The 15,794-nt window shown below is 43.4% G+C and overlaps 1 protein-coding gene across 3 annotated transcripts in view; it reads right to left on the minus strand.

The window, feature by feature from the left end:
- Nucleotides 1-15,794, minus strand: part of TUBGCP3 (tubulin gamma complex associated protein 3) — a 96,408-nt gene that overhangs the window by 63,663 nt on the left and 16,951 nt on the right. For all 3 annotated transcript variants that reach the window (XM_050766587.1, XM_050766588.1, XM_050766589.1), the window contains exons 2-6: nucleotides 12,951-13,058; nucleotides 9,530-9,597; nucleotides 4,509-4,586; nucleotides 3,406-3,623; nucleotides 689-861 (exon numbers count right to left, since the gene is read on the minus strand). In XM_050766587.1, the coding sequence (XP_050622544.1) occupies nucleotides 689-861; nucleotides 3,406-3,623; nucleotides 4,509-4,586; nucleotides 9,530-9,597; nucleotides 12,951-13,058 (645 nt within the window). The remainder of the gene's footprint in view (nucleotides 1-688; nucleotides 862-3,405; nucleotides 3,624-4,508; nucleotides 4,587-9,529; nucleotides 9,598-12,950; nucleotides 13,059-15,794) is intronic.

The following is a 15,794-nucleotide window of genomic DNA, read 5'->3' on the forward strand; positions in this document are numbered from 1 at the left end:
CAGATGCTCCTCACCTTCGCATTCTACACAGGTACAGGTACAGGTAACATCCAGAGCCATTTCAGAATCAGCAGATTATAAGTCAACAGGGAAGCCCAATCCTCTATTTTCAGGACACTCATGTTTCAAACGCTGCTAACTGTAGTGTTCTCAAGAAAGAAACTCAGGCTTCCTTCTGGAATCTAGCAGGGCTTTAAAATCCTCCATGAGGTATTCATCTCACCATCGAGTAATTCCTCAGGGACTCTCTTCGACATGCCAGGCACTGTGCTAAGCACTGGCCCCATAAATGAAACAGGTGGACTTAACACTTTGGTGGAAGAAGATGACTTTTACCACGGTGCCTAACCCAGCCTTGAAGACTTTCAAACCAGGGAGAATGGCAGGATGAAAACAGACCAGGAGAACTCGATGAGGAACAGCAAAGAAGAGAGATGTGTGGGGAGGAGGCCACATGGACGAGCAGCCAAAAAGCAGACTGTGCTGGGAGGAAGCAGTCCAGGGAGCCTGGGGTGGAAAGCCAGACTCCCCAAGGTGCCGCAGACCACCAGGGACTCTGGACTTCATCATAAGAACAAGAAACCACTAAAAGGTTTGAGGTGGGGCTCCTGGGCCGTACTTTAAAATAAGGAAAGGCCGAATTCCAAACGTTCACAGAAAAGCTGTATAAACATAGATCTTTACTCACAACCCGTATCCCCTTCTCTCCTGGACCTTGTCATGTTGCGAGACACAGCATTTGGGACACCTTTTGAGGTAGTGGCTTGTGAAGAAGGCTGATTTGCAGTTAAAGTCCATGCGAGTCGTGACCCCAACTGCTGTCGAAGGCAATCTCCTACTCCCGGAGCTTGATGAGACTGTCTAAAAAAAGAAACATGTATTATCTTCTAATAGCCAGACTATTCACTGAAGAGACAAAAGTGTCCCCAGAAATTTCTCTTGTATTACTATTGTGAATTATGTAAATTTATAAATCTCAGATAGCTGATACCATGACTTTATCCTAACCGAATATATCAATAACAGACAGTCCCAAGTCCCCTGAACTTGGCCAAGCCTCCTTGGGACCCTTGGCCTAGCGTTCAGACCCAACACAGCGGTTGAAAAATCATCTTACTGCTACCTTACATATCTATTTCTTACCATTAATATCAAAATCTACTTGGCTTTTCTTTATAAACATATACCCACCCTATAACCACTTTGAAATTCTCTACTTATTTTAATTTCAAAATCAACAACTCTTGTTCAGTCCCCATGTACTGAGTAGAATTGAGTCACTGTGACATTGTCCCAGGCGGCTGGCCACACCTGTCTTCAGCCTTCAGGGTGCTCACTATGAAAAGAAACACTGTAATTTTCAATTAACTTCTAACATATACAAACGTATAAAATCTAAGCAGCATATTCAAATGCATATTCAAGGTCAAGATGGCTTGTCAGCAATTTTGAGACTATGTCAAAGTTGTTTTTTGAAAAATGTAAGAACCTCATAGCTGATTTCTAATAGTGTCAGTTTTGACAGATGCAACTAAATATCACTTCCTGGGACTGCAAAACACAAAAATGAGAACCTCAGCTGCACTAGTTTCCAGGTGCCAGAGCTTGGAATTAGTACTGGTGCAGTATTGGGGGGTTCATCCACAATCCACTCATGAAGTAAGGAGAACAGGAAAGACCTAAAACAGTTCTTATTTTACTCCATTTTCACCAGGAAAGAAGTCAACAACATTCACTAAAACTATGTCTTTGGGCATAGTCCTAAATTTAAGAGGACAATTCTAAAAGACTTTCAGTTCAAAGTTCTCTATACAGATTTTTAATAGGATAACAGTAATTAATTTAAATTCTAAGGTATAAATGAGAATGTCAATTGATTCTTTTAGCTGGAATTTAAATTTTAGATTAAATGTGTCAAGTTCTGTTTTTAAACGCTTTGCGTTTTCTTTACACAATGCTAGACCCCATTAGTAATTCATACGTATAGAACACACATTCTGTTTTTGAGTGTCTTGAACATAATTGTATAAATCACAAAATGATTTAATAATTCTATTACACTTATACGGAAAACACCATTTATTTGATGCTAAATCCTTGGTCACTGTTTTTCTGGAAAAATATCTACTTTATGATAATCTACTTTAATGCGATTTCCAGGAACCAACTATGGCAAAAAGCAAATCCACCTATTTATCTACATATAGGAAGAATGCGTAATTAAAAACAAAGGAAAACAAAGTTCCATCCATGAATGACAACGGCACCTGCTTGATTCTTAGCTGTAAATCCTGTATTTCCTGAAAACGTGCTTTGACCACGTACATAACACCTTCGCTGTGCATTCCTGCATTTCATCATCTTAATTCACATGCACTAAAATGTCACAATCCTTAAAGATCTCAGCACTCGAGGGAAGTTCAACCTTATTTTATTTTACTTAACAATTTATTAAAGAATCCAGTGAGGAGAAAAATGTACATCAATGAAGAGGTCACTATTCCCTAAGAGAAAAACCTGAGCACACAGTCAGAGAACCTCTAGATGAAGGGCTTTGCACAGGGTACTTCAAGCTCTTTCGTGATGGACACTTCAGTGACAGCTGAGAACTGGCCAGAACTTTACAGCCAGCTCTGTCGATTACAAAGTGGAAAGAACCCCTGCCGTAGGACAGTTCTGAAGAGGAGTAACACAGCTGTGAAGAGGGGTAACACAGCCACGAAGAGGAGTAACACGGCCGTGAAGAGGGGTAACACGGCCGTGAAGAGGGGTAACACGGCCGTGAAGAGGAGTGACACGGCCGTGAAGAGGGGTAACACAGCCGTGAAGAGGAGTGACACGGCCGTGAAGAGGGGTAACACAGCCGTGAAGAGGGGTAACACAGCCGTGAAGAGGAGTAACACGGACGTGAAGAGGGGTAACACAGCCATGAAGAGGAGTAACACGGACGTGAAGAGGGGTAACACGGCCGTGAAGAGGGGTAACACGGCCGTGAAGCGGAGTGACACAGCTGTGAAGAGGGGTAACACAGCTGTGAAGAGCGGTAACACAGCTGTGAAGAGCGGTAACATAGCTGTGAAGAGGAGTAAGTAACACAGCTGTGAAGAGGGGTAACACCACTGTGAAGAGGGGTGACACGGCTCTGAAGAGGGGTGACACGGCTCTGAAGAGGGGTGACACAGCTCTGAAGAGGGGTGACACGGCTCTGAAGACGGGTGACACAGCTGTGAAGAGGAGTAACACTCAGAGACGGACAGCGTCGGACAGAATGCCCAGAATGCTGTCTGGCACGTATGAAGCCCACTGACACTGACACTGCGGGTGAACACCGATGTCTGGTTAACAACCTGCAGGAGTCTCTGTTTCTAACACACAGAGAATCTGTGCACGTCGGCATGGCCTTACCCCGGAAGGAGAGACTGTGGCACAGGCGCGGGGCCACTGAGGGCACACAGGCCGATGCTGCTGATGCCACTGCTGCCCACGCTGCCGGAGCTCTGGGCTGACTGGGCACTCCGATCCTGGTAGCTCAGGGGAAGGGTCTGAGGCCTGGCATAGTAGTAAGGGGTTGAGTGGGCATCTCTGGGTAAGGCCTGAGCAAATAACGTAGCATAGCTAGAAACCTGAAAAGAGAAACACACTAAGAGCAGAGACAGAAAATTACACAACAGTCTTCCCAAACCTAAAAAGGTCATTTATATTCAGATTTTCCTTCTATTTCTGTAAATGGATTTGGATTCTATACTTCATTAACAATAAATTAGATGTTATGCTTTTGAAATATGCCTAAACTGATAAAGCTTTAGAAAATTCTCTGAACTCCAACAACTACTACATTGTCTGATAACTAAACACTCATGCTGATTCAAGCAAACTGAAACTTAGATATTTTTTAAAGTTAGGCATTATTAAATAATGATTACTTCTATATATTCATATTTATATGCTTTACATGTATATTAATATATAATGATTACTCAGACGAAGCCTTTAGCAATAGACAGAACTCTTTCACCCACACGCTTCACCCTCTTTGCACTCCCACGTCTCTGGTGGGTACTTCATTACAGCAGACTCTGGGACACAGAGCACCAGAATCACTCTGACATACTGCAGGGCAGACACTCAGCCCGGTGATGACAGGGTTTCACTGGCACAAAAGTAAAGAACGCTCACAACTGAGAGCATGAAAAACTCCTAAAGAATTGCCAATCGGTGCCAATATCAGTAACTTCACAAAGTAAACATCTTGAAAACTGACCGTTTATTCTCTATTTAATCACCCATTGTTGTCTGAATAACAAAATTCTGAAAAACATCTTCAAGAAACTGCTCACTGACTAAAAACGCACTTAAAAAGAAAAAGTCAAAGAAATCTCTTGACCTTCCACGACCAGACAAGCGTGTTGCTTTCCTAGCATGATTTTCTTAGCTGCAGAAGCCGTTTCCTATCAAAGTCTGCCGGGGTGTCCCGACAGACCCGAAAATGCGAAGGCAAAGCCGCTTACCTTGCTTGGCGGCCTGCGTGGGTCCTCACTGAGGCTCAGCAAGAGGTAGAGTATTGACCATTTATTTTTCAAAACTCCCTGTTTGGAAAAAAGTTAACATTAAAGGAATGATTTTTATATTACTCTCCAGTCTTATTTTCCTCTTTCCTGAACTGTATTTCAAAACTAGAAATGCATTTCAAAATTCACATAGTGACATCGAATCTAACAGTTCATAAGTATTTTCAACAGTGCCACCCATCCGAAGGCGGAAGCAAATGTCCTCATGCAACCAACACCCTTGGGTCTTTCGCTCCCCTATTAACTAGCTCTAAAGTCCCCAATAAGAAAAGTTTTTTAAGTTACCCTATTGCTGAATAACAGTATCATCTCCCCTGAAATAATTCTTACAATGTCCCCAAAACCATAATTATGAGACAAAGCCATCATAAAAATATGTGAATTATTTTTTCCTTTATCAACATCCCATTTAAGCCCCAAGCAGAAGTTAGTCTCAGCATCATGTGTACCTAAAGTCAAGATGTAGGTCTGGGCCGGGAACAGGGGCTCACGCCTGTAATCCTAGCACTTTGGGAGGCCAAAGCAGGAGGACCACTTGAGGTCAGGAGCTCGAGACCAGCCTGGCCAACATGGCGAAACCCCATCTCTACTAAAAATACAAAATGAGCCAGGTGTAGTATCATGCATCTGTACTCCCAGCTACTTCGGAGGCTGAGACACAAGAATCGCTTGAACCTGGGAAGCAGAGGTTGCAGTGAGCTGAGATCACACTACTGCACTCCAGCCTGGGAGACAGAGCAAGACTCTGTCTCAAAAAAAAAAAAAAAAAAAAAATGTGGGTCTGAAGCACTTAGTTGTCAAGATAACTAACCCACAGGTTTCTATGCAAGGGTCATCACACAGATTTCATTAATTTCCAAGTGTGTATCATACCAGTCTGATTCACAAACATAACAGCAGCCAAACCTCAGTATACTCTATTCATACAGCCTTACCTTTTGCATGCACAGGCTACAATATGTAAGTACCTTTATTTACAAAACAAATGATGGGATGATTGCTTATATTATGTAAACTCTCCATTACATAACACATTCTCTGAAAGTTTCTTTTAAAAGTAAGCTCATCCCAGGTATTTAAATTACTGTCTAACTTCAGAAAATTGGTTGACATAGGCTTTTTCAGAAACTCAACTAACTCCCCAGCCAGGGCCACAAGGATAAGAAACAGACCCAGCCCTGATGGAGCGTGTCTCACCACAGGCAACAGACAAGTGGGCAGATGCAATGTGTCAAATGGCACTTCACAGCTCACAAAAGGGATCCCGGAGGAGACTCAAGTCCCCTAGAAAGATGGACCGTGCAGAGGGACAGACAGGAGAACACAGCAACCTGACAAAGGCCAGGAGTCAGGAGGGAAGCTGACATCGGAATGAGGCCTCCACGCTGCACCAAGAAACTTGGATTTGGAGGTAAAGACAACAGCAGGAAGCCTGCGAAGGACATCCCGGGGAGAGGCACCATCACCACACAAGTGACGAACTGGCTGGAGGGGACAACATGAGAGGAAGACTGCTGTCATCTGGAGGGAGATGCAAGCAGCTGAATGCAATACAGTGAGCCGAGTGTGTGCTCAGGCACACGTCCCTGGCGAGTCCCTGCAAGCCGGCATCAGGGGCCCGTGAGGCTCAGGCACTCAGGCCCAGGACCAAGGAGCCAAGCGGCCGCCAACCTTTAGCTCTTTCCACGCATTAAATCCTGTCATCGTCACAACCACACTATGACAGGGCTTATTCTCTTCATGCCACAAATGAGAGAACGAAGGACAGCAAACATGAATAACTCACCCAAATCACAGAGCCACATGCAGGGTTCACCCCCAGGTCTGTCCACCTCCGAACAAGAGGTATAGCTGGGGAGTCAAGATGACACCCAGGTTCTCATGGGGGCAAGATCAACGGTGCTATCATTCACCAAAACAGAGAACACAGAAGAAAGAGCATGCAGCGTGCAGGTGGATGTGAATGGATGCCCAGAAGGGTGGAATAAGGCGCAACGCTCCCTTCAGCTCAGAGGATGCCAAGTTGTGAGAACCTGTGGGAGTTTTCAGGGAGTCTCTGAGTGAAATGACCAGTAGGTGAAGGGAAAGACGGCAGGAAATGTTCTACCTTTGCACTAAGGAACTGCTAGGTTAAAAATCTCAGATTTTATTTTAGCAAAGATGTATTTGAGGGTGAAGGGTGGAGAAATTTCAAAAATGAACAAAATTACGCACCACAAACCTAGCAAGTGACATAAAGGAGGAGGCAGCATTTTTTAACTATAAAAAGAGCAAGTATAAAACACCGAGGATCTCTTCAGTCTGCTGAAGACCATTTGATACGAAGGTGTGGACGGAAACCACAGGAGACGGTGAGGCAGTCTGGGAACACCACCAGCCAGGACCCACTCGGGTGGAACACCACCAGCCAGGACCCACTCGGGTGGAACACCACCAGCCAGGACCCACTCGGGTGGAACACCACCAGCCAGGACCCACTCGGGTGGAACACCACCAGCCAGGAGCCGCTATGGGAACACCACCAGCCAGGAGCCACTAACGACCCTGAGACCAGAGGGGTCAGGGCTGGAGACAGTAGCTGCAGGCTCCAGGAGGGCCCAACACAGCACAGGGCCTGCCCTCAGGAGCTGTGGGCACAGCTACGCCACTGACAAACAGCTGCCCAGCAGCAGGGGAGATGACAGTTTGGTGTCATCCCTCTCCCAACTCTGGATTCACCCTGGGGCTTAAGCCAGTTCCAGCTGAAGCCAACTGGGAGACACACAGCAAGAGGCCGGGAGTATAATCCGCCAGGTCTACAGAGCTCAGAGGGGGCAGAAGTGGGTAGAGGAGAAATCTGGTGGGTGAAACCAGATCATTTCCACCACTCTGGCAGTACAGATGCTTTTAGCCATCCGAAACCACTTCAGACCCGCCACCTCAGACTCTGAAACTACAGGACCGCAAGTTCAGGTATAAAACTTTTAAAACTGTGCACAAACTGAATTGTACGTGAAGAAAGTCTTATCAGTACATGGTAAGAGCTAGAGGAACACCAAATAAACATCTTTGCAAAGCAGCTGCTTAGTGCCCAGCACAAGAGCTGATCTCAGCTTTCCCGGCACTGCCATACCAGAACACCCCTCATCAACAGGGCACCACCTACCATGTGGCCACAGCACCTGCACGCCGTTTGTTCCCTGCCCTCAACGCCCCAGCCCTGCCTGGGCAGTCCAGCTGCACAATGTTCTTGTTCTACTCCCCTCATAAGCCATTCTCCCCGCTTGGCCTTTCCTGCTCAGCCACGCTTCAGACTCAACTCAAGAACACCACGGCACTCTACTCCCATCTCCATGTCAACCTGGACCCTCCTTCCATTCCCGACTCCTTCCCTCCAGGTCTAACAGCAACAAGAGCAAACAGTCGACTGCACCTTTGACCTTTCATCCCCGTGGTCTGCACAGCACACCCACACATGGGGCCCTAACTAAGACAAGATAAAAAATAGGATCAGCAACCTTCACCCTTCTGCGGAGCCATTCTTGGTAAAATGATGGAATGGCTACTAACCTGAATCTGCTATTCTACTTTGTTTAATCGTTGGTCTTATACTATTACTTCTTAGTATTTTTCATCATGTTTCAGTCATGCAATGAAAAAGCCAAGCAAGTCAGTTTTGGGGGCGAGCCCCAGGAAGCGGGCCACTACTTAACATTGATATTTAGGAATAAACATTCATAGCTCCAAACAAAATTTTGGAAAACAACCATTCTAAGTCACAAGGTGTCTAAATATGTTTTCATCCAATGGCTGATATTAACCAATACAACAGCTTTTACTAGATGAAGTCTCCCTTTGGGGACCTTGGTAAGGCTAAGAATCTGGAGAAATATGGTATCCAATAAGCAAATCTTTTTAACATTCAGTGTGTAGAAAATGGTCTTAAAAATGGAGAAAGATTTAAGAAAAGCAAATGATACAGCAGTTTGAAATAATCTGCCTGGAAATGAATGGACAAAAAAGGTTCCTATTTCTTACTCTGTAAACATTACAAAGATAATATCACAAATATTATGGAAAAAAAGCATGCTTAAAACAGTGAATCCAAGTCAAACAATTAAGGAATCAAAATGGACAGCAAATGAACTAAGCGTGTTTCAAGAGCACAATATAACAACAGAGGAAGTTTAATTACCAGCAGCATTAGGCCTAACTCAATCATTTTCACTGTGTAACACTAATAGTATTTGCTGCGCAAAGCACTAAACCTCTCTAGATTCACTTTCTTCTCCATAAAAGGAAAGAAAGCTGGATGAACTAAGTTCCTTTATAGTCAGAATTCACAAAAATCTCACCCTACGATTCAATTAATGTATTGGCATACAGGCTGCCAAAATCTTTTATGAAAATACAAGGCTGGGCTTGGTGGCCTGCACCTGTAGTCCCAGCTACTTGGGAGGCTCAGGCAGGAGGATCACTTGAGCCCAGGAGTTTGAGACCAGCCTGGGGAACACAGCGAAACCGCATCTCAAAAGAAAAAAAAAAGGTTAGATCTTTCATTTTCAAGTATCAATATCCAACCACATTCAAAATCAATTTTTTCATTATTTACTATGGCAGTACAAATTATGATCCAATGAATAAGTTTATCAAAGTTTAGCTATTATATGAAGATAAGTCAAGACTTCTACCAATGTACTTCCTCCCAGCAATGTATTTAAGCGACTACAATACAAACTCACAAATTCTGTTGACTTTCCCACTGTAGCTTCATTCATCTTTATAAGCAATTTAGCACTAAATGCAGCTAAAACTTCTAATACTGAAGCTCACACAAAAAAGCAAATACAATCTACAATTAAAAGCAATTACCAATTATAGAAAAGTTTAATAAGATACCACAAAAAACATTCAAAGGTTCCTATACCACTCATCATATCCTCAACAATGAGTCTAATGACTTCCAGAATTCTGCACCGTACCTGTGAATGAAGTTTTCTGTGGAGTTCTGAAAATAATGCAGCATCTGCTTCTCTTCGTTGTCGAATAACTGAAAAGACAGAAAGAAAATAAGCGTAGTAATTACAAACACCAAAATTCATTGTATGATACTATTTCACCTACAATAACATAACTCACAAGTGATGAATTCAGAGTCAAAAGCCATTGTCAAATTAGATGATGAGCAACTTTTAAGCTCTATGAATCCGATCAATTCATCTAACTCCCTGACATTTGTAAAGTATGGAAAATATTAGGCTGGGATCAAAGAGTTTATGTGAAAATTAGGTAAGGTAATAGAAATAATGGGAGTACTTACAGTCCATCTACAAATATTAATCAACAGTAAGGCAAACTATGATCACTGTAACTAGTTAACAGTAGTCACTTGGAGGTAGGGATGGAAAGTGAAAATATCAGGAATCCTGAATCCAAGGACAGTAAACAAGTACAATATTCATGGTCATTCATTCTACTTGGAAACTACACATCCTAAACATTTTTATTAAGATACACAGCAATGTTTCACCTTGTTTTAGTATTAAATGTCATAATCAATTACTGTTTCAAAATAAAATTCAAAATAGCTTATTAATTTTCATCCACCAATTCATCTGATTAACAAATGTCTTTGGCTGTTCCAGCTACACTTAAAAATTATCTGAAAGCAGCTGCAGCGAATGAGAAGTTCATTCTATGTTCTGTTCCATGAAGGAGGAGAAGCTGCGGTCATATTGGGTTCCCTGGGGGAAGAGAACTCACTTTGCTCACATTTACAACACTGCAAACACCACCTGTGCGCAGGTGCCTCTCAAAGAAGCTGTTACACCCACTAGAAAAGGTGCCACTTTCAAAGGCTAACTTATAATTTCAACACTCTCTAATGAACCTTTGTATTTATCCCATTTTAGTAGTATGATATAAAAAGCTCATCAGTCAATCACATTTAGCATTAAATGTTCTAATTCACTTGTACGAAGACAATGATTGACTTTACAGACAACCCCACATTCTTTAGTTAAAAAAGGATTTTGGTATGAAGCACATACCAGAGATTACATAATGTAATCGTAACTGTACATTCGACTCTTCCTATATAGAAAAGGAAAGCTATCTTAAAATATACTATGTAAAATGCATTAAACAAAATGAATGCAATTAAAATTTGATATAATTTACTGTATTTACAACACATAAACAGATTCCAATTACAACCATGAAATCAAGCAAGTGATGCTCTTTCTATAGAATGAGATTGGCACTAATTTATACATGCACTACAGTCACAGCACAATAAAATAAGAAAAATGAACACATAGTATTTACAAATAAGTGATGTTTCTCTATTAAATTGCTTCTCTATTAAATTATACCACATCTCCAGTTACAATGTACCCCACCTGCCAGTGTGGAAAATGTTTGTCACACATGATCACTTTTGCAATTTGTTTCAATATAAAACACTAGCACTTTATATTTGAGATCGGTTATATCAAATGGAAAATTAACTTTTCTGTATTATTCCAGAGAGCAGAGCTACCATAACTCAACTAATCTATCAACAACTGTAATCAAATTTCAAATGTCTAAGCATTCGTAAAACATGACAAATAAACAGTGTCCATCACGGGAGAGGACTATAGGTGCTGAAGAGGTGGTGCTCACTGGAGGTTCCCAAGAAGAGCTGGGGACACCTGCTGGGGACACCCCAGAGGCACCCAAGTCAGTCAACACACAACATGCCTTAATCTTAAAACACAACACACACAGGAAACACAAACTCTACATTGTTAGTTTTCTTCTTTAAAAGGAAAATCCCAGACTCCCCTGAATATCCATTGCAGCAATGTAGCTGTCAGTTCTTTAAGTATGAGTTTAAACAAACTTGATTTTTAGCTACTGACACATGCATGGTAGCATGTTTAAATACGGGTAATATGCTCACCCTGATGCCATGAAATGTGACTTTGTAAAGGAAACGGGCTGTTAATGCAGTACCTAACTGCTGGAGTCCTCAGTAATCATCTCAAACGGGTAAAATGGTTTAGGTTTCAAGGAGAGTATAGTGTTCTTTTTTTTTTTTTTTTTTTTTTTGAGACGGAGTCTCGCTGTGTCTCCCAGGCTGGAGTGCAGTGGCGTGATCTCGGCTCACTGCAAGCTCCGCCTCCCGGGTTCACGCCATTCTCCCGCCTCAGCCTCCCAAGTAGCTGAGACTACAGGCGCCCGCCACCACGCCCGGCTAGTTTTTTGTATTTTTAGTAGAGACGGGGTTTCACCATGTTAGCCAGGATAGTCTCGATCTCCTGACCTCGTGATCCACCCGCCTCGGCCTCCCAAAGTGCTGGGATTACAGGCTTGAGCCACCGCGCCCGGCCGAGAGTATAGTGTTCTCATGTTGTTTTACAGACATTGAGGAAAATAAATTTTAATACGTTAACAGCAGTTTAAATACCTCATTTTTATTCCCCAGCGCTCTGCATCGTAACAGCAGATGGATCACTTCAGACTTCCACTGCTCATCCAGCCCTGAACTATGTCTAGGTGAAGTACTCTGGGTCACACCTTCAACTCTATCCCCAGCTGACTTGCCATCTAGTGCGGTCACACAGTTCTAAAATGGGACCGCCACAGACCATGGGCCAAACACAGTTCATAATGCAACCGCCAGGTGTGGAAAACTGTGCCATGCAGGACTTCTAGAAGGTGTTATTACTGAGACCCAAGGCCAAACGGGCTTCTAGAAGGTGTTATTACTGAGACCCAAGGCCAAATGGGCTTCTAGAAGGAGTTATTACTGAGACCCAAGGCCAAATGAACTTGTAGAAGGAGTTATTACTGAGACCCAAGGCCAACGCCCACTCCACTTGGGCAGTTTAACGGGGAGGCCCAGCAAGGAAATGCACTGACCTTCGCGCAGGCCTCTTTTCTAGGCCAACTGAAAAGCACCACTGTGTTTGGGTTATACAGCCCAGAGAACTATAAGGATGGAGAGCTGGCCACCTGCAAAAACCACCTTTCAAACAGGACTGCTCATGTGTGGCAGCTCATTACTCAGAGCCGAGCTTCCCACTCAGGCTCTCCAGAGGCGAAGTGGGGCGGCAGAGCCCTGCCAGGGATAATCAGATAATCTACTCGCCAGCCAAGAACTAACAAATGGAAAGCTTTCTTCTCTAAGGTGCCAGGATTTGCAAAAGCTTTATGCACCATCCCAGAATTAAACATTCTAAAGTACTATGTTCTAATAGTTCTGACTCTACAACAGAATTGACTTGTCCTTATTTTGTACCAATATTAAAATGTGCTTGGGAACTACATACACACCTACAGACATGCATACATACATCTGCTTAAGTTCTGACAAGTTTAAGAATCCACCACATGACATTTAAGAAAAATACATACGCTCTTTCTTGATTTTTTCAGCTACTAGAAATTCATCTCTTTCAACAGTTGGGGCGAAGTTGCTGCCAATCACCCGCACAGCATACTGGAACTGCTGGGCTACATCAGCTGAAAGGCAAACAAAAGGATGTGGATTGTTACCAACCAGGTTAAGTTCTGGTCACCAGAAGCTTCCAGTTCAAGAACAATGAACTAGTAGTAACATCTATCTTCCATTTCCCCGAGGTCTTAACTGAGAGGACAGAAAAGCTATTAAGAAATCAAAACAGAATGAATGAATGAAATAAGAGTTCAATTTAAAATAAGAATGAGAACAGTAACACACCAGAGTCTGAAAAATCCTAGATGACAGAAAACAAACTGGCTCAGTAATCACGAAAAGAAAAGGAACAGAAAGGGTCACATCCCAACACATGAACATGAGGAGGAGGCCGGGTCAAGAGAGCCTCTGAGAAGCTCCCAGGTCAACAAACACAAAAAGCCAGAAGAGGGTCACTCAACAGTCAAAACGGACAGTTAATTTGCATTTGCACCTCTAGATGAAGATGACAGCTTAAACACATGTGCCTCCACTCCCTTCAAAAACATCATAAAATTGAGGATAAAGGAGTTTTTAAAACTAAAAGCATAAACCAACAAGGACAAAGAAAACAAGGCAGAAAGGAATCAGAAGTCAAAAAATGTGAGAAGCTGGACTGCAGATGGATGTGTGGTAACTGATTCAAGAGGACAATGAAACCTGAACACTAAATGTCTGTCAGATTAAGAATGGGGAGAGGGGAGTAGGAGGAACAAATGTCAAAAAGAAATACAGTTCCCACTGCAGAGCCCAAGCAGGCTCAGGAAAGGAAGGAACTGGATACTCTCAGGATGCACGAGCAAGCAGGGCTGAAGGGGGAGACCTGGCTGCAAGTCTGGATGGAAAGAGAGTCCTGGGTCCTCCACCCAATCCCACACTGCCAGACAGCCACCGAGACCCGCCCAGCAAGCCTGGTCTGGATGGACACTAAGGTAGCCCCGGTCACTAAGCAAAGGTGACAGACAACTCAGGGACCCCCAGTCCTTCCCAGAATGCCAGGATGCACAATTTGTCTATGGGAAAACTGATCAGCCCAAGAGAAAAGAGAGACAGACGGTGATGGGTGGGGATCCCCAACAAGCAGATGGGTCTTAGTCCAATTCAGGCAGACCACAGAGATACTGCAGAACTGGTTCCAATCACCACATTAAAGAAAATATCACAAACGGTGAGTCACATGAAACGTTTTGGTTTCCCAGTGCATATAAAAGTTAGGTTTAATATACCATGGTCTATTAAGTATGGAACGGCATTATGTCTAAAAAGAAAAAAACATATACACACCTTAATTCAAAAATACTTTCTTGCTTAAAAATGCTAACCATCATCTGAGCCTTCAGCAAGCCGCAATCTTTTTGCAGGCGGAGGGTCTCACCTTGATGCTGACGACTGCTGACTGACCAGGCCGGTGGCCTCACCTTGATGCTGACAACTGCTGACTGACCAGGCCGGTGGCCTCACCTTGTTGCTGACGACGCTGATTGACCAGGGCGGTGGCCTCACCTTGATGCTGACGACTGCTGACTGACCAGGCCGGTGGCCTCACCTTGATGCTGACGACGCTGATTGACCAGGGCAGTGGCCTCACCTTGATGCTGACAACTGCTGAGTGACCAGGGCGGTGGCCTCACCTTGATGCTGACAACGCTGATTGACCAGGGCGGTGGCTGCTGAAGAATGGAGGGGCTATGGCAATTTCTTAACATAAGACAACAATGAAGTTTACCACATCGATTGACTCTTCCTTTTGTGAAAGATTTCTCTGTAGCATGTGATGTTGTTTGACAGCATTTTACCCACAGTAGAACTTCTTTTTGAAACCGAAGCCAATCCTCTCAAACCCTGCCACTGTTTTATTAACTAAGTTTATGTAACATTCTAAATTCTTTGCTGTCATTTCAACAATCTTCACAGCACTTCAGCAGGAGTAGGTTCCATCTCAAGAAACCACTTTCTCTGCCTATCAACAAGAAGCAACTCCTCATGCGTTCACATTTTATCAAGAGATTGTGGCAGTTCAGTCACATCTTCAAGATCCTCTTCTAATTCTACTTCTCTTGCTATTCCCCCACCACATCTGCAGTTCCTTCCTCCACTGAAGGCTTGAACCCTCAAAGTCATCCATGATGGCTGGAATCACTTTCTTCCAAACTCCTGCTAATGCTGACAATTTGACCTCCTCCCATAAACTCCTGTTAATGCTGACAACTTGACCTCCCCCCATGAATCACAAATGATCTTAATTCTAGAATGGTGAATCCTTTCCAGAAAGTTTTCAATTTACTTTGCCCAGATCCATCAGAGGAATCTCTATCTATGGCCTTATAAAATGTGTTTCTTAAGTGAAAAGATTTGAAAGTTGAAGTTACTCTTGGCCCATGGGCTGCAGAACAGATGCATGTAAGCAGGCATGACAACTCCAGATGCATTCTCAACAAGCGGTAAGGAATCTTTTTCTGAGCTGCAGACCTTAACAGTAGGCTTGAAATATTCAGTAAACAGTGCTATAAAAAGATGTGCTGCCATGTAGGCTTTGTCGTTTCATTTCTAGAGCACAGGAAGAGTAGATTTAGCATAACTCCTAAGGGCCCCGGGATTTCTGGAATGGTCAGCGAGCACTGGCTTCAACAACTTCAGTCACCTGCTTCGTTAGCCCCAGACAAGAGAGTCAGCTTGTTCTTTGCAGCTCTGAAGGAAGGCACTAACTTCTCTCTAGCAATCAAAGTCCTAGATGGCATCTTCCAATAGAAGGGTGTTTCACCTAC

This window comes from Macaca thibetana, chromosome 17 (genome assembly GCF_024542745.1).
Source record: "Macaca thibetana thibetana isolate TM-01 chromosome 17, ASM2454274v1, whole genome shotgun sequence".
Lineage (NCBI taxonomy): Eukaryota > Metazoa > Chordata > Mammalia > Primates > Cercopithecidae > Macaca > Macaca thibetana.